General features: G+C 40.7%; 1 protein-coding gene across 11 annotated transcripts in view; it reads left to right on the forward strand.

Moving 5' to 3' along the window:
- Positions 1–27,306, forward strand: part of MPDZ (multiple PDZ domain crumbs cell polarity complex component) — a 129,510-nt gene that overhangs the window by 14,103 nt on the left and 88,101 nt on the right. For all 11 annotated transcript variants that reach the window (XM_034773148.1, XM_034773147.1, XM_034773149.1 and 8 more), the window contains 8 exons: positions 7,362–7,589; positions 8,737–8,876; positions 11,016–11,229; positions 14,208–14,336; positions 15,809–16,012; positions 19,530–19,647; positions 24,654–24,742; positions 26,283–26,478. In XM_034773148.1, coding sequence (XP_034629039.1) covers positions 7,362–7,589; positions 8,737–8,876; positions 11,016–11,229; positions 14,208–14,336; positions 15,809–16,012; positions 19,530–19,647; positions 24,654–24,742; positions 26,283–26,478 — 1,318 coding nt within the window. The remainder of the gene's footprint in view (positions 1–7,361; positions 7,590–8,736; positions 8,877–11,015; positions 11,230–14,207; positions 14,337–15,808; positions 16,013–19,529; positions 19,648–24,653; positions 24,743–26,282; positions 26,479–27,306) is intronic.

Consider the following 27,306-nt stretch of genomic DNA (forward strand, 5'->3'; position numbering starts at 1 on the left):
AATGGGATTTTTCTCTTAAATGATTTTACTAATTTAGGTGAATATAGTATTTATCAAATCTGTAGCACACAAACACTCTTTGAGGGAGACAACTTTTTTAAAGTGAAAGGTTTATCTGAGGACATACACATGCAATTGCACAGCTATATTCATACATTCTGCTACTGTGATGGTGCTTGCAAATTGGGTGATTTTAATACAGTTTGGGTGTCCAGTGAGCTATCTGCATGTGAATTTACCTGATCTGCATGCACCGGCACAAACAAATGCATATGCAAATATAAGTGTGCAACTGTGCATGGATCTCTTTTAAAAAATACATTTCTCTCTGTCTCTGTAAAGAGCATTCCTTAACTATAATTTTAAAATAGGGACATGCAATTATCTGAGGTTGCTATTTTTTCTTCTTTAAATGTTTTCAAACAGTACAATTGAAAATTATTTTTAAAAAAGAAAGAAAAACAGGAAGCTCAATTAAAGAAAATCATAATGAAATTCCCAAGGAATTTCCTAGGTTTCAGTTTTGTCCAAGGATATCTTATTTTCTTTGTATGTGTTGTGTAAATGTTGTGCTCTTGAAAAGATTGACTAAAGTTACTTTCTAGTGTAACTGACAAGGAAGACGATTGGTGTATTAGAGTCAGGAAAGAAATGCAGCATACCTTTGTTGTTCAAGCTCTGGGCTCCTGTTGAGGAATAAAGTTGTATGATGGTTTTGTGCGCAGTAGGTATTAAGATGAACACGTCAAATTTATTTTCACTTGAAACTGAACAGAGATTTGAGCAGTGGTCGCTAGGGTCTGAAAGCAGAAGAGCAGGTGCATTAACCTGCCCATTTCTTAATGTTGTTTGAGGATTATTTATGTGATTGTCCGTCATGTACTAGGTGCTTGTTGAATATTCAAGAGACGATAAGATGAGAGAGACATGCAGACTGAAGTTAGGGGAAGGGGAACAATGATGGCAATTTTATATAAAAATCCCATTGATTCACTTGAAGCAACACTACAGAAGTGGGTCTTTCAGAAAGACTTGTATGACACCCCTACCTTGGCTGCCTCCCTGAACTCAGCAGGGGCTGTACCATGCATAGGGGCTGTGTGGGGAAGGGATGGAGGTGATTATGTGAGAAGCTTAATTCTTAAATGTATCTTTGATAAATATTTAAAATTTGCTAGTAAGCCTCCAGGAGATTAAGTAAACATAGTCCTAGCATACAAATATCACTTGCACTGTACTTAAGAGGTCGTTGCCGCCTCTTTGGGGTCCAGAAAATTAGACTCCGTATTTTTGTTCACCGAGAATGAATCAATGATGTCACAAGCACCAAACCATGAGCTGAAAGAGCCACTCTCTGTTTTCATTCCCTTATATTTTCTCTGTTCTCTTGAGGTTTTTATGCTTGCTGTCACCTTTCCATCCTTCTTATTTGTGTTAATTGAGAATCGATCCCTTTCATCAGGAGAGGTGGGCTTACTTGAGACCACTATGGTTTAAATTTGTTCTAGACCATTTGGTTTTGGTCTGCTGATTTGTTTATTTTGGTGTTGATGTTGTGCACTGCCTTTTAGTATGTTGCTTAGATGCCCTATAAATATTTTAATTGAAATAAACAATTTTTGTTGATTATTTTGAGATTCTTACAATGCAGAGTTAGGAGATGGAATAGAAAAAATACTTTCTCTCACTAAGAAAAAGCATGGATTCAGTTCAGTTCCTAGTAACATCATGCCTTCAGCACTCATTTGCATATAAGTGTACTAAAGCAACCAGGATGCTCCCCCCACCCAGCAGCCTCTCTCTTTACTGAATGTTTGCTTTCTGATGCTACAGAGCAAGCTCGGTGTTTGAAGATAAGGGAATGACAGAAAAGACAAATAGAAATTCTGCCTTGTGGTTTGTTGAACTTCTCAAGTTTTAAATAATTTGATTTAATTTTTTCACCCTGTAAAAATATTCTAAACATATTAATCACCCAGCAATGGCAATCCTCTCTTCTCCTTTCTGTCTTTCACTCTGTGCTTCCTCTCCTCCCCCCATCTTAAGAGCTCAAGGCACTGCTAATGAGAAAAGTCCCTTCCTTGGCTGAACTGCATTCCTCAGATTTTTCTCCCTTGGAATTATGGCCATTTTACATATGATTCAGGAATGGAAAAATAACCCCTGCAATGCAGACATATGCTAGCTTGCCCACAGTGGTCAGGTGCTCAGTGCTGTAAAGTCTATACAGCAAAGAAATTAAACACAGGCACTGGGAAACTAATTTTTTTTTTCGCCTGTGAAAGGTCATGTGATGAGCAAGTGAAATCCCTGCAAAGCATTACACAAAAAAAGCACTCACAGTTACTGTTTTGTTGTCTTTCCACTACAGTAGTGACTGTTGGTCCTGGAGTCTGTCATGTGATCCAAAATATTCCACATGCTCATAAAGCCAAATATATTCTGACCTAAAAACTCTCCATGTGACTCAGTGAGGTATTAGTGGCAGGGGCAGTCAGCATGGCTCTTTTGGAACTGTGCTGCTGGGGATTGGAGTTGGGAGGACGGGACTCCAGGGATTCAGAGCTAACACTGAAAAGTAAGGCTGCTATGTAGGTAATGCTAGCCTCCATTGAACGGCGTGTTCATTTTTAAAGAACTGCGGTAGGTGGTGGTGGGATTTGGGGCCAGTCCTAAGTCCTTTTTTTTTTTTTTTTTGAGTGCTCTATAACACCCTACCGAAAAAAAATGAAGAGAAAACATTACAAAGAGAACTTCGCAGAGTTAGCCTCTCACTTCAAGTTTTTCAGGATGATTGGACCCTTTATGATTATTATGCATGCTTACAGCTGCCTTGATTATTTTAGGAGACACAAATACCAGATTAAATACTGTATTGAGGTCTGGGTCGTCTTGGGAGACAGTGACACCTGCTCAGCCTGACACACACAAACATTGAAGTTTTAAACAAACTAATTTTGAGAGACCTAAAAATGCTGATTTGTTTCTTAAAATGCTGATGTACCAAAGATATGACTGGAATAGGATTTTTTTTTTTATTAAAAACATTTTGAACAACCAAATGAAAGTAGTATTTAATTGCATTGAGAGTCTAACTATGCAACTGTAACATAAGTTTTATCACACTGTGTGGTATCAGTGAATTTTCTTTTTGTCTAATGCCAAATTATGTCAATATTGCAGATGTTACATACAGTAAAGGAAAGCCAATCAAGGCAAATTAGCATAAGCCAATTTATAGAACAAAGTAATATTCCTTCTTACAGTACTTACATAATCACAGGGCTATAAAGCTACTTTATGATGGAGTTATAATGGTTTTATAACTGCCAAGCAGTGCAATTTATATGTTGTGAAAAATATGTCTTACAACCACAAAAGCATCATTTTTGTAGGACTTCCATTTGTGGTTTAATGTCACCCGGGAATGACCTCTATCTGTGTGATTAGGAGTAGTGTTCACCAGTGATTCTCAACCTTTTCTATACTGTGACCCTTACCAAAAAAATAAAAACAAAAACCAAACAAAAAACCAGGATCCCCTTCCTATTTAGCCATAAAGAAAGGTAATATGGTCATGACCTTCCTTGTTTGCAGTTCCCCTGGGTGTTAACATCCTGCAGGGGAAGAACTCATGGCATATACCAAGGGACAGGTACTCTATAGCAAGATGGCTTTGCATAGTATCAATATTTAAAAAAAAACCATTGTTTAAGAGTGTGTGTGTGTGTGGAGAGAGAGCGAGAGAGATTAAGTTTTGAATATATGTAAAAACTTTACTTTTTCAGCCTTTTTTTCCCCCAAGTTGTGATCAGGAGTCAGAAGCCACTTTGTCTGACATAGTCTTCTCACATTAAGCTAATCCCCATTGAACATTCAACTAATTTCTTTAATTAGATTTAAAGATAAAGATCATTAAAGTGGAGTGCCACTATCAGTTACAGTAGAAGAACTAGTATTCAATAATGCATCATAGCTGTGCTGTAGTCAGTGTTTTGCTGAAAGATTTTTTAAGAAAATAAGTCTTCCTGTGAGTGTAGATTTAAGAGTGTCTATGATTTTAGTCTTTTCTTATAGTGTATGCAAGGGGCATATCAGTATTCCTGCTGTAAATTCATACATAGGAGAGGCTTTTCTCACCCGGTGCTTTTCATTTTTGGACACAGTAAAGGATTTTTTTTTCTTACTGAGCTCCTTGCCCTTCCAGCAAAGTAAGTGATTTATTCCATAACAGGGAGGAGAAACAATACCATGATCCTGCAGAAGAGCTGCTGTTCCTAAAAAGGTCAGACCCAGGGAGTCACTGTGGTTCACTCCAGCTGGGATGCTGGTACATCTAGCTCTTCTATCTGCAGATATGGAAAGTTCTAGATGCAGCACAGTCCTTGCTGTTGCTCTTTGTGGGGAGACAGGCTGCAGAGAGGCTGTTCAGAGGCAATCCATGCCCTACGTAAGATTGAGAGCACTTTGCAGAGGCAGCTGTTCCTAAAGAGCATGGTGAGAAGGCAGGGATGAGGCCAGTGGGTCTACGACTATGGGGATTTGCTGGTCAGGGATGACGGTAAAGTGGCATAGTAGTTGCGTGGCTGCAGCCAGCTGTGCAGGTGCTCTGCACATTAGGAAGGTAGTATACTATTCTTCCTCCTCTATAGGATGATCTTCCATGTAAGGCCTCTCTATTTAGCTTTGTCAGGTGGTCCAAAATTTGTCTCTTCATCAGCATTATTTTCAGACTTTCTGTTCTTTTCTGACTTCGTCTTGGAGGGTGATTTTACACATCCCATCAAAGGGGGTGGCTTGAGAACCACACAGACTGGTCAGGCTTCCATGGAGTATCAGGGAAGGGGGAAAATGGGGGCACTAAGGCAGCATTCCCTCTACTCCATATGCACAGGGTAATATCTCCCCTGGGAGGGAGGGTCCCTGCCAATCATGTGCAGTGTAAGAGACACCTTGGCATTCTGATATTAAGTGAAGAATAATGGCCCCCAAGTACAAGTCTAAGGATAAAATATTTCATACACTTCTATTTGATTGTTTTCATAAGTAAAATAATTATAAAACACATTTCTATAAACAGTTATGCATGGTGCTTGATGGAGTTTGCAGGTTTGGGCCCATGTGTTGTGACCTCAGGTTGCTGCACATCTAAAACTTTTTGGGTGTGATTCTCATTTACACTCAGGCCACTTCACACTGCTCTGGTGTGTAAAGGGGCTGTCATGTGGGAGTGAATTATTACACCTGCTTTAAGGGTGCTTTACGTGATTAGGAGTGTGTAAAATAGCCTTATTGTAAATGAGAATCAGGCCCTTTAAAATGTATTATGTTAAGAACCATGACTGTTATTGATATTTGAAGGTGGAGCGTACAGAGAGGGATATAGAGCAAATAAAATGTTTACTAATCTTCAAACTGTCAAGTTATATCACTTGATCGGATTATGTTAGCTGCACAATAGGCAGTAGGTTGGTCATCCCTTCATGTCATTATACTGTATATTATACTGAGCAAGGATTGGGTTTTGAATTTAGATTCCAAGGACCAGATTTTTAAATCCTGGCCTCCAGTTCGGTGGGTGTAAATTGCACAGACAAATAATTTTGGACATAGTTTTCTGCATATAATGATGGGCCCTTTAGAAGGTTAAATTTCTGACTTGAGGATGCAATCAGGGATACAGATGTCTGAATTAGGGATTGTAACAGGGCATAGCAGGGGTTCTCTTAGTCCTGACTCTGCTCTGCTCCAAAAACGACTCAGAAACCTTCTGGCTCAGCCTCTGTTCTGAGGAGTAGAAAAGAATCAGATGATTCATCATTAATAGAGATAATGAAATATGAACAGAGTTAGCATTTTGTCTATCAGGCATTCTTGTCCATCTTCCTGTCAATCCAGGATTGTGTCCTACAGTGTATTTTTAAGTGCTCTGTCCAGCCCTGTCCAGTTCTAAATAACTCCAGCAAAGAGACTACACCATTAACCTTAGGATACTACTTCACAGTCTGAGAGTGTGTTCAGTCTACATTTTCCTTGAAATGAGAATGAATAGAATGAAATACTCTTCTGCTGCATTTGAATACGTTGGAGGATGTTTACCAGAGTGGCACTTGCAGGTATTGTGAAAGTTTAAAGCTGAGGAAGGAGATAAGTGACGGAACAAAATAATGATTATAGAATGACAGAAATAATAGTAAGATAATTTGATAAATTTCATTACCCAGTGTTAGTGCAGTAGTTTGGGCAGTGATATTGGAGTTGATAGAATAAGATTAGGGCTAAGAAAATGATTTTAAAAATACCCCCAGGAATTTTGAGATTTTCTATTGATATATGAAACTTTGATGACAACTTTAAAGATAAAGAAGGAAAACTACAATCTATTGTTTTACCTAATTTTTTCTTTGGCATTGTAGGACATGATGCAAGCATTTTGGTCAGTGTTTGCTGTTGTAAACAGCAAATAAGTCCATAATTACTAGTCACAATGCAGGAGGGAGAGCAGGCGTTTCAGAGCTTCTGTGCATGGACAGGCAAGAGTGGGGAACAGACGGAGTCTTGACTCCCTGCCTTCAAAGCTCTAATCAGCATAGCTCTACTTGTGCATAAAAAAAAACGTAATCTGTTACTGGCCAAGGGCAAGCAGGGGAAGGATTGTGATCCTCTGAGTTAGTTTATTCTCTGGTCTGCTCTAGGGGCAGCACAATGCACAAGCCTTTTTCTCAGGGCAGATAGTAGAGGTATAAACCAGAGCTGAAAGATTTTTCAAAGTAGTCTAGGGGATTTAGACACATCATCCTTTAATTTTAAATTAAATCCTTGAGCTGATGGAGAGGTTAATAGAGAGTGACAGTCTTACCATATGGTGACACAAAAGACCTGAACCATGAACTCTCAGTGAGACCTCTAATTCTGTCGTCATCAGTGAGGTTTCTCTCCCCAAGATAAATCCAGATTTTTTTTAAAAGGGTTAAGTTGGTTTTAAAAGACTCTCTGGTATGGTGACGACAGCTCCGTTCAAATTTGTCCTGAATTACCACAGTGCTTAGAACTGTTCTGGCTGCTTACACTAAAAGGGACAAATACATTTTATATAGGGTACAGATGTTGCTTGCAAACTGTTCCCATGACTATTTACTCATCTATTTTTATGGTTCACAACTTGATATCAATTAACATATTGTGTGTATGAGGAAAAAGTGTCATTTAAAAAAAAAATCTAAGATAATTTTTGTGTTCTTTTTGTCATGGCAAGAAGATCTGTTAATCATGATGTGGTTTATCAGTAATGATTGTTTTGCCACACTGTAAGACTATGAAGACTAAGACACTCTAAGACTAATGTTGTGAATCATCTTCAGGTAAATGTTGCACCATCCATACATTCGGCTGGCGAGTTCCCACAGCTTCCCCATCATGGTGCTAGTGTGGGTTCCTTGCCACATAACGAATCCTATTTATTGGCTCAGCAGAATGGCAGCCCTGCTAATGTGCAAGAAGCATCTGTGAGATCTGTTACTCCTCAGATTAATGGGAAATCCTCCAGCTCCAGTGATGAATTGGAGCAACTAATCAGAACTATGTCACAGGTAAGACAACATGCCTGCAAATAGTTAAATTTTCCATTGACGTATTTTATGACTTATGGTAACCACAAATAGTTGATCATTGCAATTGTTGAATGAATTCAAAATATTTTTATTGTTATCCTTTTGCTTAAAGAGAAATGAATTATAGTACAGTATTTAAAAGCAAACACCTCCTCCCCATTTAAACTGTTTCGCTGTGTGAAACAAAATATTTCTAGCCTTTTTATTTGAGAAGCACTTGGAGTTTTAGAATAAACATGGAAATATTCTCAACAAAATAGCATTGGTACTGTGCTATTTATTATTTACTGCATTGTTAACTACACTTCTCTTAATGGAGCAATATTCTTCACAGCAAATCTGCATTTTGGTGTTCCTCTCTCACCATATGTGAAGAACTGCCATTCCATATATGAAAGAGTGTGGATTATCAGAGTCTGTATCAGTTGTGTGGCTCTCATAGTGGAATTTTGCTGTTATGGGTTGTTACAAGATTAATACAGTATATAATAGAGTCAGGAATTAGACGTGAAAAAGACCTATTAAGCCATCTAGTCCACCTCTCTGCCGTTATAGTGGGCCAAAGTCTGCCTTGACTTACAACTCCATTGACTTCAATCAGGTTGTACAAAGGGATGTTAGGTTAAAATTTGGCCAAGAAGTTCTTTCAGTGCATTTCCAGTTTACTTTTAAGAGACTCAGGGGAGATTTTTTCCATCACTTCCCTTGAGAGATTCTTTCCCAGTCTAATAGACAATACTGTCAGGAAGTTTCTCCCGATAGCCTAAATGTTCTCTTTCTGAATTTCATTCCGTTATACCTAGTTATACTCCATAATTACTTTTCTTCCTTCAAATATGTATAGACATTTAAGGTTTCCCTTTAGTCACCACTCAGCCAACCTATATGCATCTAGCTCTTTTCAGCCTTTTCCTCCAGGCTATAACAACTTTGTTGCTCTATATGGCCCAGAGATACCAGAACTGGATGCAGCATTCCATGGTTTTGCTGTATGTTCTAATAATTTATTCATTTATTGATTTGAGCGAAGTCTACTCCGATTGTAAGAGTTTGTTAAAATGGTTCATTAATGCTGCTTTTAAGTATATTTAACATTTGTACCTTTTCGTTTATTTTGCTTGAACAGGGTCGCCTCGTCGAGACCTTAGAGCTGGTTAAACCTCCAAGTGGTGGGCTGGGCTTTAGTGTTGTGGGATTGAAGAGTGAAAACAGAGGGGAACTGGGGATATTTGTGCAGGAGATCCAAGAAGGAAGCGTGGCATACAGGTGAGATCATTGGTACTGAATAATGACATCATAATGTAACTTAGTCATTGGTGTCCTTGTTTGTGCTTGTCATTATTCACAGTCCCACCACACATTCTCTCTTACTCTTAGGCCCAAGACATTTAAAGTCTGCTTTTCAGTTGAGAATTAAGTTTTACATTAATAAAGTTTCAATCATAAAATGTAATCCTAGTATCATATTATTGCATTGGATTAGATCGATATATAATCACTGATGTAGTATTTTTAAAATTTATTCTACCAGATGAAAGAGTTGATTCTGATCTCAGTACCCTGGTACAACTTCTGTTTATGTTACTGGGGAATATTGTATACTTTTGAAGATAGAATAGTCCCCTCAGTTCTTAAAAAATAGTTTCAAAGATGTATGTTTGAGCCAGTTGTTTTGGCTCAAGATTCTGATACGCTTACTTTAAATAGTAATGTACTGTAGGAGTATCCCCAGTGGAGTTACCAGTGCTGTTTGCAGAGTACTGTAGACCAACAGTAAGGGGATCAGAATGCCTTTACAAACAGTGCTTAACCTAATATGCTTACACTTAAAAAAAAAAATGGAATTAAACAAGCCAGAAAATGTTACCTGGAACTCACCAATAATGATTGTTTGTGAAAATATCCTTTACACCTTAATCTTGATCCCACAAGCCAGCCTTGAACAAAGAACTTTTGGGTGTAGGAGCTAAATAGGAAAGCCCCTAGTCCTAGAGACTATTAGGAGGTGTAGGACAATTGGTCCACTGTGCTTTCCCCCTCCAGCCCCTGATTGTTTGTTACCTAGTGGATTTGCACTGTGCATGAACCCACTGGCTGTGCCCCTGCCTAAGTTTCCGTCTCGGTGGCAATGGGAAGTCCCTGTGGATATCCTCTGTTATATGTAGCAGTTCCCTGCATGGGATCTCCCTGCTCACCTCTCTGGGCAACAGATTAGTATTTAAACTGCTTTTGGTCTCAACACAGCCATTCAAGTGAGTGCAGTGTATGGGCCCTAGAGTTAAATTCTGCAACATATGGTTTGCTGTTACTCGCAGCAATCTTTTCTAGACTGTTTAAGGCCCCAATCTTTTCTAGACTGTTTAAGGCCCACCTTCAAATTACTTTTCCATGCAAGTGGTCTGTGTTGCCCTATTCAAATGGATAAGCTGAAACATGTTTTTAGTGAATCAACTCCTTATTGATTTTGTGAAGCAAAAACACGTACTGTGTCAGTTCTAGGGTCACTTTAGTGGGGTACAGAACTGTTCAACTGTAAATTAGAGAGTCCCTGAAGCAATAAATCTTACAGAGGATTTCAGTTCCCAGCAAAATATTCTGGATTGGGGCTAGAGGACATTTCTTCTTGGTCACTTCTAAGTACCTTGGTCCCTTTTCCAGGCCAGGCAACCAAAGAAGTATGTGATATGGAGAAACCAATTTTCGACTTTGATTTTCACAGAGCATTGTCATGTATATATTTTGAAAAAGAGCCTTTGCTTGTTTGAATCTTTCTGAAGCAGTAAAGCTTAAGAGTAACTCATCTGTAGATTTCATACACATTCTTTTGAAGTAGGTCTGGGAAAGGGCTCAATGTGTGACTGTACATCAGTACTTCCTTTGCCACAAAATGATTTATTTTATAATTTATGTAGGTGTTTCATTTAAAAGGGATCTGTTTTATCATACATTCTCTCCCTCTTGCTGAAAAGAAAATTGGTTTTTCCTGGGATCTTGATGAAAGTATGTTCCACTACATGGTTTGATGAATATTCAGAACTTGCACACTGAACAAAGTAGAGCACTTGGTCTGTTAAGCAAGCTCAACGTCAAGAATAAACATAAGTTCCCAGGCTATGGTTGGGAGCAACTCAATCTAATATGCTTAGTCTCGGATGGGGGTGCAGGGAGAAGGGCGCTAGCTAGGGGGTAGCAGCCAGGAGAGAGTGGCAGTGGGATTAGCTTCAAAGGGAGCTGATCTCCCGAGTGCCACAATAGCACCTTGTAGCAAAACTGCAGGGAAAGATTAAGAAGTGGGGAAAATAGAAAACAGGATAAAAAATACTGGAAAATTGTCAAAATACTATGTCTGTAGCAACATTTTTTTTTCTTGTGGGGTTTTTTGTTTTGTTTATACATTTGTGACAGAGATGGAAGGCTGAAGGAAGCAGATCAAATCCTTGCTATTAATGGACAAGCCCTTGATCAAACAATTACACATCAACAGGCTATCAGCATCCTGCAGAAGGCAAAAGATAATGTCCAACTAGTTGTGGCAAGGGGTTCCTTGCCTCAGCTGATCAGTCCTGTAGTTTCTCGATCTCCATCTGCTGCTAGCACAGTCTCTGCCCATTCCAATCCGGTGAGTACCTCCCAAATGTAAGGGCAGTGTCTATGTTTTCAATTTCAGGTGCATATAGGCTTACAATATCCAGTACTATGTAACCCGTGTATCTCCCCCCCCCCTCCCCCCCTGCTCCTGACCTCTTTCTCCCAAAATAGGCCAGTTGGGCTGTACCTTTCCTCCTGTAAATACTGGAAACATTTCAGGATTGTCTAGGGGGCTTTGGGGCTTGGTCATGCCCTTTCTTCCCATGTGTTAAATTCTCTGTCTTCAAAGAGGCAAATAGAGCACTTCTGCTTTATCCATTGCAATCCCAGCTTTTAAAGCTTTTTGGGAAGCAGCAGCAAATGGAATCTCCTCCTGTGATCTACTCCTCTCCTTTTAGGGAACAGAAACCTATGGGGCTTTGCAATCTGATCTGTACTAGCAGCCAAGCTCATTCTCCCTGTTTATGCTCTCATTCTCTTATGGCTGAGAAGGCCAAATAGAGCATGCAGAAGGCCAAGGTGTGGGAAGGGAGGCACAGTCCAAATGTCTTAGATTGGGGGAGACATCTATCATGATTACAGGACTATAGCTGCACCTCTGTCTCCTTTTCTGGTCTTTCTGAGTGCACCCTCTCAGGTGTCAGGTCTATACCAGGGAGGAAATACACAATTCTACAACTCTTTGACTGGGTTACAGTACCTTGTGTAACAACAGCTCTGCAGTTCCAACTGAATATGAACTCTTCCTTTCGGCAGTGTGTGACCAGTGGTGTATGTCGTGACCAGAGAGCCTTCTTAAAACCAACTATTGTTTATTTTGACAATAGGAACAAAGCATCAAGAGAGTGTTTAAAAAAAAAATCTGCATGCATGTCTGTCTTACCCCAGGCTTACTGTCCCTCGATTGTACCCCCAGAAGGCTTAACTTTTTCAGATGTGCCCGGCAGGTACCTGTCTCTCAATCTGGTCTCCCCAAATTCAGCCCTCTCTTGAAAGTGTGTTCGTTTTGAAACTTGCCACAGGTCTGTTGATTCTTTTGTGCGTGGATGGACCTTTTCCTGTTCTGGTGTTGTCTCTTAAGCCACTTCTTAAAGCAAATGCTTTAGGGTTGTTATCTTGAGCTTGCTTGTTTTTCCTTACAGAGGACTATTAAATGAAGCCATTGTATTCACATAGTGAACACCCCAATAATCAGGTCAACATACAGCATAGAGCAGTGGTTTTCAAACCTATTCCATGACCCACGAAAGGACTGGGTTGTGTCCGCTCTGGTCAGCACCACCGACCGGGCCGTTAAAAGTCCCATCAGTGGTGCTTCCTGGCTAAGGCAGGCTAGTCCCTACCTGTTCTGACACCACACTGTGCCCTGGAAGTGGCCAGCAATAGGTCTGGCTCCTAGGCGGAGGGGGCAAGGGGTTAGGAAGTTGCCTCTGCACCCCAGCTGCGCCGCTGACTGGGAGCCACCCGAGGTAAGCCTGTGCCCCAATCCCCAGCCCTGAGCCCCTTCCCGCACCCCCAAACCCCTCATCCCTGGCCCCAAAGCCTGAACCCCCAGCCCAGAGCTCTGACCCTTCCAGCACCCCAATCCCCTGCCACAGGCATGAGCCCCCCCCAAATCTGGAGCCCCCTCCTGCACCCCAAACTCCTCATCCCCAGCCCCACCCAAGAGCCTGCACTCCCAGCCCAGAGGCCTGACTCCCTCCTGCACCCCAACCCCCTACCCTCCTACACTCTGAACCCCTCGTTCCCCAGCCCCACCCTGCAGCCCTCACCCCTACACCCCAAACCTCTGCCCCAGCCCTGAGCCCCTCCCACACCCCAAACCCCTCATCCCCAGCTCTGTTGGGTTGCGGGCATCAACAATTTTCTTCAACTGGTCACCAGAAAAAAAGTTTGAAAACCACTGGCATAGAATATCCATAAATCATTAAAGAACAGCTCCCACTTCCATCATAACGTCAAGCCCAGAAAGAAAACCATCAGGCGACAAATATTCCATTCTCATCATATCAACCTCAGTCTACCGGTTGTAGCCTGGGAACTTCTGCTTATCAGTTAAGGGACAGTTCTGCATGTGCATAAAGCTGTTGACTTGAAGTGGAATGTGAAATGAATGATAGCTGATTATTTGGATCTACAGTGAAGAGGCTTTCGTCCTTTTCAGTGGGCTGAAAATGCCTGATGCTGTGTGATGTAATCATAATGATTTACACCACTTAAACGAATAGTACTCTTCATGTCCCAATTTCTTTGAATAGATACAGATTTTCTAACCCGTGCTATTTTCATGGTGTAAAGGGAATAGAAAGCTTTTTGAATTTTCCTTGTTGAGGTAATCTCTGGCATGGAGGACTCCTCAGGCATAGCCAGTCATGCAGCCTCCTGGTGTAGGGGCCCGTTGGGGTGGGAGTTTGGCTAGAGTGAGCTGTGCTTCAGCTATTTCTATTGGATGGATGGTCCCCTACGGAGTCATAGCCAGTGTGTGTCATTTACAGCAGCTGCCAGGCTGGTCTCATCTATGCTGGGGATGGAGTAGAACTGGCCCTCTTGCAGTCTCCCCCTCAGTTGTAGCTGAGAATTGGATCCATAGCCCCTTTTCAGTGCATGTATGTGACTTCTGGTGAGAGTGACTCATCTACATTATAGGAGCCTTTGAGTCCCAATCCAGTGAGATGCTAAATGCTTCCCATAAGATATTAAGCACATTTTATTCCTTTTGACTGCGTTGGGAATTGAAGGCACTCACCACCTCCCAGTATCCCTAAGACTTTGATCTGTAAACAGATTCATGGAGAGGCTACATAGTGGAGAAATTCTACTTGTTAAATGCCCACCTTCCTTTCAAGTGGGCTAATAGTAACTGATATAGAGCTGCCTTTAGTTTTTCTTTCTCCCCTCTTTTCAAAAATATGCCATAGAAATACTGTATAAGTGTCTTGTGACAAGATTTAATAGGTGTATTCTTACTTCAGTCATTTGCAAGCTTATTTACAAGTTTACTCCTTGTAGGTCCATTGGCAGCATGTGGAGACCATTGAGTTGGTGAATGATGGATCAGGTTTGGGATTTGGGATAGTGGGAGGAAAGTCAACTGGAGTTATAGTTAAAACCATCCTTCCAGGAGGAGTAGCTGATCAGGTAAACTCCCCCCTAACAATTTCTTCTTTGCTGTTTAGTGTGTGGTAAATTTATCATGTAAATCTGCCATAATAATGTTAAGTGACAGTTTTCTTCCTTGTAGGCTGAAAAAAAAGATGATGCTAGTAATGTATATGGGCAAATTACCCTTATTAATAATCATGTATAGAATGTGGGATCTGCACATACAAACCCAAAAGTGGAATCTGGCCTTCAGTCACTCTCCTAAATCTATTACTTTGCACCACTCCTATTGTGTGCTGCTAAGTATATCATTTCTAACTCTGAAATAAATATCACGATAGTCTTTCACCTGTACAGCTAATCCAACCCAAGTTGGAAATGACCAAAGGTTATTACCATCATAGTGACCTGTGTGAGATGAGTTTGGTGATCTCGCTCCATTTCCCACAAAACCACCACCAAGGGCACCCTTTTCAGCAGTCATGGCAAGGAGCGCAAGGATTGAATGGGCTTGGAGACAGGTTGTTCCTCTGACCTGTAGTCTCTGTAGCTCAGGATTGAGGCACTAAGGGAATGTCTACACTGCAATCGGAGGTGTGATTGCAGCATATGTAGACCTGCCTAGTGCAATTACCAATAGCAGTGAAACCACGGCAACATGGACTTCAGCATCGGCTTGCCCATGGTGCTGTGGCTTCACTACTATTGGTTCTCTTATGCCAGCTAGATTAAAGCTAGCTTGGGTATGTATACACTTGCTGCAATCACAATCGCAGTTGTAGTATATACATACTAAACACTGCTCTGTCTGTAGGTAGCTCATGCTGCTGATGTCCATGCTGCATGTGTTCTGTGGGCCAACAGATGAATTCACTCCCCCAGTCTGTCAGTTTTAATACCTTTCGTGGGTACTAAATTCACTTGAAACATTTTTACAGTGTAAAATAAAAGAAACAAGAAATAAATGAAGAATGTTTTTAAAACAATATAAATAACTGTGATATCACAGTAACTGAGAAATATAATTTATTTTAAAAAACATGGTTAATCCTGAGGGCCAGCTCTTAAATAAGAGGCCCAAGGTCTGTACACACACAAATGCATGTCTGTGTGTGCACAAATGACAGCACAGAAAATTACTGAAATTACAGGTGCAAATCAGGCATTAATGGGTGTACAAGGGGATTTTGAAGACAAAATTCCCATCTTTGTATAAAATTGCTAAATGTGTAAGCCGTTTACATAATTATACACAGTTTTGTACACAGAAGTTGGTCTCCACTTCTAAAACTATTTTCCTGTACACATACAGCGGCACTTGTATCACACAAGGGCATATTCTTTTTCCTCTGCCCCACTATGAATGTATGGCATGACATTTAAAAACTAGTTGCAGAGCACGCATTTTAAATTGACCAATATGATCGTTTGTGTGGGGGAAAGGGGAAATGGCTGCTAGTGTTTTTTATGATAATTGTGACTGGTTGGCTGGTTACTTCCTTATCCAGCATGGAAGGTTATGCAGTGGAGACCACATCCTGAAAATTGGCGATACAGACCTGGCTGGAATGAGCAGTGAACAAGTGGCACAAGTTCTGAGACAGTGTGGAAATCGAGTGAAGCTGGTCATTGCAAGAGGTCCCATAGAGGAACCACCTCCACCAGCCGTCCCTCCATCAACCCCTGTACCAACTTCCATACCAGAGAAACAGGTACATATAAACAAATATCATTAAAATGTGGCAACTGTCACTCTGTTACCAGTTGAATAATATTACATTTATATCAGGGGCCGGTGTTTTAATGACCAGTAGCCATGTTTTCATCCTTTAGCTATGGAAAGCAGGATCTTACAAGCCCAGTGTGTAAGGAGCCCCATTGAAGTGAGTGGGAGTTGTATGGATGGCGTTCTTTCATGATCCATGCTTAAAGACATGTGTGGTGGAAATAATTTTTAAGCATCCAGGTTGACTAACCAATTAATGGGATGTGCCCGTTAGTGGTGTGCCCGTTAGTGGTGCTTTGGGACAGCTGAACAATCAATGTGTTGCAGCACCTCCCTGAACTTTGCAACCCTTTCTCTAGAGTGGGCCAGCTGGATCTGCAGTACTTTCCTCTGTCTGCCTCTCCGTCTCCTCCTGCCCAGGCACATCTCTTCATCCCCATATTGTCATCACCATCCGTCAGACAGCTCCTCACTGTGCCAGCCAGCACACAGCTGCAGCTCCTTTCCTTGGTAACCTGACACAGCTTCATGAGCTAGCCAAATGCTAGACAGTCACCCAGCTGCTACCTTTATTCCTCTTCTGATATTCTGACGCTCCCTCTTTCCTTCATTGTTCTGTTTCTCTCTCTCCTGACTCCCCCAAAATATACCCCATCTACCAGTGCCTCCCCTCCATGATTTCTTCCTTTTAAAATTCAGAAAAAAATGCTGAGGGAGAAGATGTTAACATAAGGGAAAAAATGGAAAATACAGGAAAGCGAAAGCATTAGTAATCTAAGTGCAATTCATATGTCAAGTTCACATATTCAGATGTTTCCTTTCATGAGAATTATCACTTTTTCACGAAGCACACTATAGTAGGTACGTCACAATGAGCTGTAAATTGAAAATAGGAAGCTGAAAATCTTTGTGTGTGTGTGTTTATAACATAGCCTAGCTCAATGCAATGAGTACCTACTCAACTTAAATGTGGCAGTATCAGTCCCATAATGAGCACACACAAATAGCCACTTGTAAATAAGTGAATGAAACAAGAGAGAACATTGTTAAACTTTTAAGACTAAAATAGATCTTATTTGTACCTCATAATAAATTTCTCATTTCAGCTTTTCTTACTATTTCTAGGAATGTCTACTGATGTCAATGAATTTAAAACACTTCTTTAAGTTAGATAGACCACTTTGAGAAAATTCCTTTTACCTGTCTTAAAAAAACAAACAAAATAAAAACAATTTCCCCTCGATAACTGATTTTTATACCCGTAGCTATTTCATGTTACAGAAAGAGGATAGAATTAGGCAGATAACTTCACCCCTCCTGTTATATTATAGGCAGGGCTCTACATGCCCATTAGGTGGTCTTGAAACAGTTTGAGAGGAGATTACTATTTGCATAGTGCCCAAAGGTTGGGGAGGGGGTAGGTGGGGGAGGAAGAGAAGTTAGCTCTTCTGACCCTTGTTTGCAAATCAGAATTGTCCCCCTTTTTAAAAGGGAAATGTCTCAATTCAGAGCATTTCAACAGAAGTTTCTTTGCAGGAAACATCAAATAGAGGAGTCAATAACCACCCTGCATATATTATTTAGCTGTAAAACAGTACTTTTAGAAAAGCAGCTGAATCTCATGACTTCATGTATCAGAACATCTAGATTTATGCTGTTCTGGCTGTTACATGATGTGAAATGCTGGTATTAGAGATTGCAATCATGAGGATGATATTATCTAGTGCTTCCACTACTACTACGGAAATAATGCCAAAACCTCACTTTTATTTTTTAGCTCCCTCTTCCCCCCTGTAGTTTTTTTTTGTTTTGTTTTTCCCCCCACCACCTTGTCCCTGGCAGGAGGTGTGTTGTGTTTGGGCAGCTACCCTACATTTGCACAAAATCTCCCTTGTTGAATATAGACCAGGGGTCGGCAACCTTTCAGAAGTGATGTGCCGAGTCTTCATTTATTCACTCTAATTTAAGGTTTCGCGTGCCAGTTATACATTTTAACGTTTTTAGAAGGTCTCTTTCTATAAATCTATAATATATAACTAAACTATTGTTGTATGTAAAGTAAATAAGGTCTTTAAAATGTTTAAGAAGCTTCATTTAAAATTAAATTAAAATGTAGAGCCCCCTCGGACCGGTGGCCAGGACCCGGGCAGTGTGAGTGCCACTGAAAATCAGCTTGCGTGCTGCCTTTGGCACGTGTGCCATAGGTTGCCTACCCCGATATAGAAACTCAGTTAATGATGCCGAAAGCCGCAGTAACTTATGTGTGGATATTTACCACCAATGTTTTGGAGAATGTCGCTGATGCAGCTCCCCCTCAGGCATCCGTGGCTCACTCTTAAATGCAGGATGGGAGGATGGGCCTTAACCGGGTGAGGCTTCAGCAGAGGGCTTCTACAGGACATTAAAAATACAGGGATGATGCCGTGAAACTGGCATCCCTCTTCATGATTCTCAGGACAGATTAGTACTTCTGGAAACTAATCAGCTAACGGAAATGGAAGGAATTATTGGGCTCTAAACATGGATTGTTATAATTTATGTGCTGTCCAAATAACCCTGTAATATGAAGGAGGAGGGTTTAGAGCTGCAGAATTAGATGCTTTGCTTGTGCTTGACTGTATTTTTGGATGGAGTTATTCAGATAAAGAGATGGGTCAGATCGTCAGCTGGTGTATATCAGCATAGCTCTATCGACTACAGTGGAGTTGCGCTGATTTACTTACCCAAGCTGGTAATCTGGCCATTGAACATTTATTTTAAACACTAGAAAAAAGCCAGTTCTGTGATGCCTCAAAGTGAAGTTTTCCAAGTTTTTTTTTAATACGATATTTATTATTGACGTGGGCATTTAATGCACATTCTCCTGTTGTAATCAAAGCACTTCCGTTAGCAATAAATAAATGAGTTAATTGCCAACAGCCTTTTCTGTCACAGAAGTTCATAGGACTATAGTGGGTGTTAGTGGTGATTGTCATCATTTAAATAGCTGGAAGTATAATTGCCACCTTCTGAAATAGAAATTTCAAGTCTTGCTAAAAACAGGAAACATAATTGTTTCACTGGAAATAGATTCCATTATGTTTTAAACTTGGCATGTATAAGAAAAAAATAACTAAAATTACTGGCCATTTATTTGAAAAATTACGAGTTAAAAAAAACCTTTTTGTTTGTGGTTATTTTAAATTTAGAACAAGCCTTTGTGATCTGTTTAAAGCTGAGATTAAAGGAATCTCAGAACTGTATGTATCCTGTATTTAAGCATGTATTGTGCAAGACATATATTGCTCAGCTTATTAGAGCTTCATCTGTCGTGTGTGTGTGTGTGTGTGTGTGTGTGTGTGTGTGTGTGTAACATTCTGGTGAGGAATGTTGTCTAAATATCAGGGTTGGAGCAGAAGAAAAGTTGCAACTTTGTCTTTGACATTTGTCTCTAATGTTTGACTTCATGGAATGCAGCTTCTTTTTTAAAAAAGGTTTCCTTTTTCATTAAACTCTCTTGTTAGGCAGAGATATCTTCTTTTGATATTGATGAAGATGGAAAGAAATTTGATGTAGAACTCACTAAAAACCTCCAAGGATTAGGAATAACTATTGCTGGTTACATTGGAGACAAAACCTCAGGTAATGTTAAAATAAATTCCTGAAGTTTGCTTTTATATTGCTGCAGCCTACAATAGCCTGTATGCATTTCTAATTTGATTTAGACTTTTTGGTACATAAAGGGAAAAAAGCTTCATTTAAAAAAAAAACTTGTTAAGGATTATTTTAGGAGTTGTAACTTCAGATAGAATAGGCTAGGATCAATCAGTCTTTCATCAGGAAATTCTGTTTTAAGATTTTGTAGCAGTCTTGAAAATCACTCTTGGCTGAACCGTGACATGCATTTTTGAAAAACATTTCTAAAAATTGATACAGCCATTTTAAGGTATATGACTATTTTAAAAAAAAATGTATTTTAAAGGGAATTTTGGAGAGAGTAAATTTCAGGACTTGTATTTGCAGAATGGCAGTCAGTTCTAGCTGATGTTATTTTTAAATCAGTGAACCAAATTCTGCTTTTGTTTACATCAGTATAGATGTCCACTATCTCCATTGATTTCAATTAGGTTATTTCAAACTTGCACTGGTGCAACTCAAAGCAGAATCTGGCCCACTGAGTTTTTTTGGAAAAAATGTAATGTGCACATATAGTAATTTATTTTTCTAATAATTTCAACTACATTTTTGAGAGAACTGATTTAGAAATGTATCATGCATCTATATGAGGCAAATTGATGCAGTACTCTTATTAAAACACATTAATAGATTGCCCCATATTGATTTTCAAATAGCTGCTGCTGTGTTTTCTGTCCTGGTATATATTGAGAAAAACATAAAGAAATAGCATTTCGATAATATGAAACATTTGTTAGTACAATAATCACTATCATCACCCTTTTTGAGGGTTCTGAGTAGTAATGCAGACATCTTGACTAAATCTTACTAGTCCACTGACCTGTCAGATCAAAAGAAGCCTCAATTGCCATAGCAAGGAAGGAGCACAATTTATGTATTCCCCTTCTCCTAGCACCACCTACTATCACCTTGAAAAATACAAATTAAATTTCAAGTGTAGAACATGTTGTGGGTCTGATATCTGACTCACAGAAATGAGGATGTATGTCTGAAATGTTGCTAATTGAATTGCTCCATTGCACCTTGGTATATTAGGAAATCTTACTGCCTAAGGGAATGGCTGGTAAACTTACTTATTCCTCCAATCCAAAACCTTTGTTAAAGAATAGCCGTGGTTGCACAGAAGCACCAACACATCTTTAAAAAGTTGGGAGATCACTATCTGAGTCCTTGTCTAGCCCTTGCAAGCTACAACTGCATTTTTGGTGTGGAGCTAACAGGCTCCTTTATCATTGCATGGTATGTTGAGGCAGCAGCACTTGGGAGACTTTTAGCTGTGTTGCCCTAGTACAAAGGCACTCAGCTTCCCCTCTCCCCCAATCCCAGACCTTCTGCAAAGTTGTGGACTGTTCTAAAACATATAATCCAAAGAAAAACCCTCTTTCATCTATCTATATATGTTTAATACTCCAGCTCCCACAAAAACTGTAATCAACTCCTTATTCCTCCCCAAGGCCTGCTCTTTCTTCCTACCCCCATGTTCACCATCCCACGTCCCTACTTGCCTGCCAGTTATCCCTCAGAGCATACTCTCTATAACCTCACTGGCCTTCCTGGCTCCTATGTTCTCTGTGAAGAGTGGAGCAGGTGACTAAGGGAGACAGGATGGCAGCACTGGAGAATAGAAACAGATTGTGTGTGAGAGTGAGTGAGTGAGGTGTTTGGAGTTGATGGAGACTGTTTTCATTTAGATAGTGAACCCAAAGAATTATTGAGAAAAGCAGGGCCCACTTTTTAAAAGGGAGCATTTTTAAATGCTCCTCTGCAAAATGCAGTAAGTGTTTTGCTAAAATGACAACTTAGGAAATTCATTTATCCTCTGGTTTTAGTCTATAAATTTGGAGATTATAATTTTCAATCATGAAAGTGTGAAACACGTGGATTTCAGTCCTGCTTTGTATGTAGGGTTGCTAACTTTCTAATTCCAGAAAACCGAATGCCTTTGGCCCGCCCACTGCTCCGCCTGTTTACTGAGGCCCCACCCCCTTCTCACTCTATCCCCGCTCCTTCCGTCGCTTGCTCTCCCCCACCCTCTCTCACCTGCTCATTTTCACTGCAAGGCCCAAAGAGGCATATTTATTGTTTGACAAATGTATTATGCTAAGTTCAGGTTTTATTTGTTACAGAATGCTAGAGCTGGCAGCAAGATAGTCAAAAAGGGTAATTAAAAAAAATGAAATTTCACAAAGGTTTTCGTGATTCTTTCTTTCCCCTCTTCCCATTTTTCATAACCAGCTCCATGTCTTTTGTTCACTAAAGTTATTGTAATTTTATGTGTGGAATTAGGACCACACATTATCACAGCTGCAATGGGCCCACTCCTGAAGTTCAAATACAAATCCATAGAGAACAACCACAGAAATGCACACCTGTCCAGATACCTATATAAACAAAACTGCAGAAACTGACTCCCACACCTACATGCAGATATACATGTGTATTCTTGTGTACACATCTAGCATGCACTAACATGTATACTTCCACATTATTTATTATTACAATTGTTGTTTAGTGCCTACAGGCCCAACTAAGACCAGGGCTCCAGGGTGGTAGTTGCTGGACATACACATAAAGAGTCTGCAACAAAGAGTTTGTAGTGTAGCTAGACAAAGGTGGGGAGAAATGTCTGATACATCGGCTCTTCTGCAATTACTAGTCAATAACATTCACTTTTAAAGAAATAATACATTCCTTTTAGGGTTCCCTTTTCTTTTAAAAACTTGTTATAAAAAGAATACACACACATTTTATGTCATAAATTTTTTTGTGCGCACACCAGCAAAAGGAATAAAAGTCAAAGAGTTAGGCTGCAAATTTTATTCACTCAGGTATACACACATGTGGTAATACACGCACCTCCCTACACAAAGACACACAGTCTCTTACACACATACAATGCATGCATGCACACACTTGCCTACACAGAGACACTTTTTCATACACTTTTCCAGGAGTGCCTAAATCATCCAGCTGGGAAGGGAGGAGGGTGGGCTGGAGGGGAAAAGACGAGCTGTGTGTGTGGAGGAGAGAGGATGGGGAGGGAAAGCGGCCAAGGACGAGAGCAGGGTGGGGATGAGAGGGGGCAGTGAAGGAGAGAGGAGGGGACGTGGGGAGTATGTGGGGTGGATGGGGATGCAGGGAGAGGCAGAAGGCTACAGGAGCATGAGGATGTGGGGGTCATAGGGATGTATAGGGACATAATGGGAGTGCAGCAGTGTATGGAGGTGAATGGAGCGCAGGGCTGTGGGGGTGGGGGACATAGGGGTGGCAGCTCTGGGAGGTGGAGAGGATGGGTGGGAGAGTGCTGTAAAGGGTACAGGGCTGGGATGGGTAGGTGTGTGGGGGCAGGATGGGATGGGGGAAGGATGCAGTGAGGGGGATGGAGGTGCAGGGGGTGGGACGGGGAGGGATGCAGCAAGGGAGATGGGGGGTGCAGCTCCATTCCCAGCACTCGGAGGCTGGGATACACATACCTGGAACTCCTGGGTGCTGGCAATGGGGTGACAGACAGACCATGGTGCGCAGCAGGGCACGTACTGCAACTCGAGCCCAGCCACACGAGGAGCGTGAGGAGAAAAGGACCAGGCAGCAGCAGAAGAGGCTTGCGCCACGCGACCCCTCAATAGCTGCCTGCTGAGCACTTGCGAGTTGCGTTCGCACTAGTTCCTCCCCTGCCTTGACCCAGCCAATGGAAGCTGCGGCTGTGGGTGGGGGGTGGGGCAGCACACGGACCATCCTGGCCACCCCTAGGGCTAGAGCTAGGAGTTGGACATACCAGCTGCTTCCCAATCCGGGAGGCACGTGGCACAGCAGCTAGCAAGTCACTCTATTTGTGTGCAGTGCCCCGTGCTATCTGTTGTCATTTAGGTCTTTTGGGGATGGGTTAAGACGTGAATTCCAGCTATGCCAAGACAGATTAAAAGTAGAGCTGGCTGACATTTTTTTGATGGAACAGTTTTCCATTGGAAAACACTGATTAGAGGGAATAGAAACCATTCCAAAGGAATGTGTCAATTCCATTGAAACTTTTGGCAGAAACCAGACCTGCAGGCAGGCTGTCCAGCTCTCTGGGCTGCTCAGCTGGCTTCCCAGACAGGCAGCTCCCCGTCTCCTTGGGCAGCGGGCGGCTTGGACTCCCAGGCTCTGCAGCTCCTTGATAGCTCCTTCTGCAGTTCCTGTGGCTCACTGGGTCCTCTGGCTCCATGGCTCATTGGGCTCCTCAGCTCAGTGGAGCCAGGACTGGAAATTTCTGAAAAACTTGGTTTTGCTCCTTCTGAAACAGAATTTTTTTGAAAATGTTCCTCCTACAGAAAATTTTGCATATCTGACTTTTCATTCCAAATTGGAATGAAATATTTTTTTGCAAATGCAAAATTTTCTTTGGGATGGAAACTCCTCTTCTTGTCCAGTTCTAGTTACAGTGCTGTCCTAATTTACAAAGGCAGCTTTTTCAATCTATAAGCTCTTCCCTCTGGAAAGGGAAAGCCAAGCACATATTTGTTCATTCAGACATTTTAAAATATAATAGAAAAGGAACCATGTTGCTTTGTCATATTTACAATAAACAAACCAGTGGATGTATGCATGATGCATGATAAATTTCCTTGCCTTTTGGGGTTAGGTCAGACCCGTAGCAAGGGTTCTGTGAAGTTTTTATAGTCAGTTTTGTCAGTCATGGTTAGAATATTTGCTTACTGTAAAAGGTCTAGTCCTGCTTTCATGGAAGGAAATGGGGGTTTTGGATGGCTAAACACTTGGGAGGAAAACACTGATAATTTTGTGAAAAGAATAATGGATGTATTATAATTAAAATTTACACTTCCTTTATGGCATTTTCCTTACCTCACGTTGATACCACTTTTTTTTTTTTGAGGGGTGGGGGGAAGGAAATATTGTTACAAAATTTGGACAACCTTTGGTATTAAATATCTTTTTCTTTTTTAAAATCCCAGAACCTTCTGGTATTTTTGTGAAAAGCATTACAAAAGGCAGTGCTGTTGAACATGATGGTAGAATCCATATTGGAGATCAAATTATAGCTGTAAGTAAATACAGAGATAAGACTTATATAGCCAACTCTGAGTATGTGAAGTTATTTGCATGAGAAAATCCCTCCTATTACTGTGGGAGGGTTTTTGTTGTTGTTTTTGGTAGATATGCTAGTATAATTTTAGAATACTTACTCAAACAGATAAAGATTGGGTGTGAAATGACAGATCGTTCATTTTGATTGAATATTTTGTCACGCTCTGTTTCCGGTCATGCTAGTCATATAAATAAGTGGGGATTTTTTCCCCCTTGTTTGAAAGACATCAATGACACTTTGTTTTCTCTTGGCAATAGAGAGTTCTTTATTTCTACAAAATACTTGCTTGTTCAGTAGTTCCAAGCAGACCTAATAAAATATGCCACTACAGTTCTTTAGCAGCTCTGAGATGAAATAAAATCTTTTTAAAAATACTGATATTAAGGATGAAAGGCTGGAAGGTTTTTTTTTAAACTTCTCTGAAGGTTCTTCATAAGATGTATTGTGTAGGGGGATTCAGAACACAAATGCAGGAATCGTTTTTGTCTAGAAGATGTCAGAACTGGCCTCTTAGCTATGTACAAAGAAAGAGGAGAAGGAAACTACAGTATGTGCATGCGCACATGCATACACGCAGGTAAAATAACTGAGTATGAAGTATGTATATTCTGTAGATAAGACCATTACTAGGGTGAAGGGATATATCATAATTGGTAAATTTTTGAAAGATAAAGATAGCAGGAATAGTTTAGGGTGTTTTAGGTGTTGGGGGGAGGAGGAAGAGTGTATTACTAAGAGTTATGGAATGAATTTGAGAAAAGAAAACTTAGGCTTGTTAGACCGTAGAAGAGTTTCACAGTGACAGTTGTGTAGGCCCCATTGCTCAGCCCTTTAAAAACTGTGGACTAGACAAAAAACGTAATGTAATTCTTGATTGGCTGGGGAATTGGATTTGATGGCTTAGAGTAAAACATCTTTTCCATATCTAATTTCTGGGAAGCTTTGATAAATAGCGATTAAACAGGGAAGAGGTTTTGAAGTTTTAAATATTGCATATAATAGGAATACTTCTAGACGACTAAGAGATGCTTCCATTCTTTCCTTCTTATCTCCTGCCCATACCCAGTAATCACAGAGGACATTTGTTCTTGACTATTTTTTTTTTTTTACATTCTCTTTCCAGACCGTTGGGAGCTCTAGTGTAAACAAAGCTACTGGAGGCCTACCAGAATTTTAAGTGCTTTGCTATGTAACACTGCTTACAGTAGGTCTACACGATAAAGGGCTAAGAACACTGGTTGCAACCAGGAGTCTGCTTTCACCATTGCTATTATGGCGGTAGTAGTAGTGGGCTATTATAGGCACGGTGCCTGGTATAGATAAGGCCACAGTGGCATTGAGGTTTTTTTCCTCTATCCCCCCTTGTTTTGTGCTCAGATTAAACAAGTAGTGCAGTTGACATTTTATTTTGCCGTGGAGAAAAATGTGATTTACTTTTTTTGAATATTTTATCCGTGTAATGGCTTGCTGGTTAATAAGATGTTTAATCCTTCAGGTGGATGGAACAAATCTTCAGGGTTTTACCAACCAACAAGCGGTAGAGGTTTTGCGGCACACAGGACAAACAGTCCGACTCACTTTGATCAGAAGAGGGCTTAAGCAGGAAAATCACATTCAGCCCCATGAGGACTTCACTGCTGCTGTTGAAAAGGACTTAATTTTCCAAACTATGGATAATGGCACAGCCAAAGGTAATTAAAACTGGCTTTGCTGTAGGGTAGCTGGAAATATTTTTCTTCACAGGATATGAACTGGACGTGTTGAGCCTAGTTAATTCCTAGTATAACTCAACTGAGTTCAGTGCTGCTTCACGAGGGATGAATTCAGCCTAGTACATTTTAATCAGTGAATCAGTGGCATTATTCATGACCTTTCTAAAGCAGATTTTGAAATCTGTGCACTAGTCTCTGCTAATTTACCCTAAGGCTTTAGTCTTTGAAGTCCTTGCTTCATGTGAGGCAATGAGTGCAAAGTTGTGTCATGGCTCAAGTGTGAGTGAAGCTACATACAAGGACAAGTAGGGTTAGCAAAGACATACCTTCTGCAGTGAGCAGAGGTAAATCTCAGGGGTATAAGGGCAGAGAGTATAAAAGGGGAGTGGTGTGTGGGGAGAGAATGGGCACATCCTGGACAATTGGTGTCTGTCTTGGACAGTGCTTCAGGTGTATTAGGTGTACCCAGGTCAGAAGTCCCTGTGAAATGTAAGGCTTGCCAGTGACTGAAATGCAGATTAGCAAGGTTTTAATGGAAGCACCTAACATTATATCATGTATTCACTTCTTGAGATGCATGTGTACTACCAGTAATTTGTTAATATTTTAGATGATACAATGCCCCCATCACATCGGCTCTGTATGCATGTAAAGAATTCTTAAAACAACTCATTTAATTCATTGATTATTGTCAACAGAAATAGATCCCAACTCACAAGTTAAACCATAATCATCCCCTTCATGCAAAATCTTGAGAGAATAGAAGCCCTTTACGCTGTGTCTTGTAGGTTAGCACTTCTCAGGCTC

The sequence above is a fragment of the Trachemys scripta genome, chromosome 6 (assembly GCF_013100865.1).
Source record: "Trachemys scripta elegans isolate TJP31775 chromosome 6, CAS_Tse_1.0, whole genome shotgun sequence".
NCBI classification, from domain to species: domain Eukaryota; kingdom Metazoa; phylum Chordata; order Testudines; family Emydidae; genus Trachemys; species Trachemys scripta.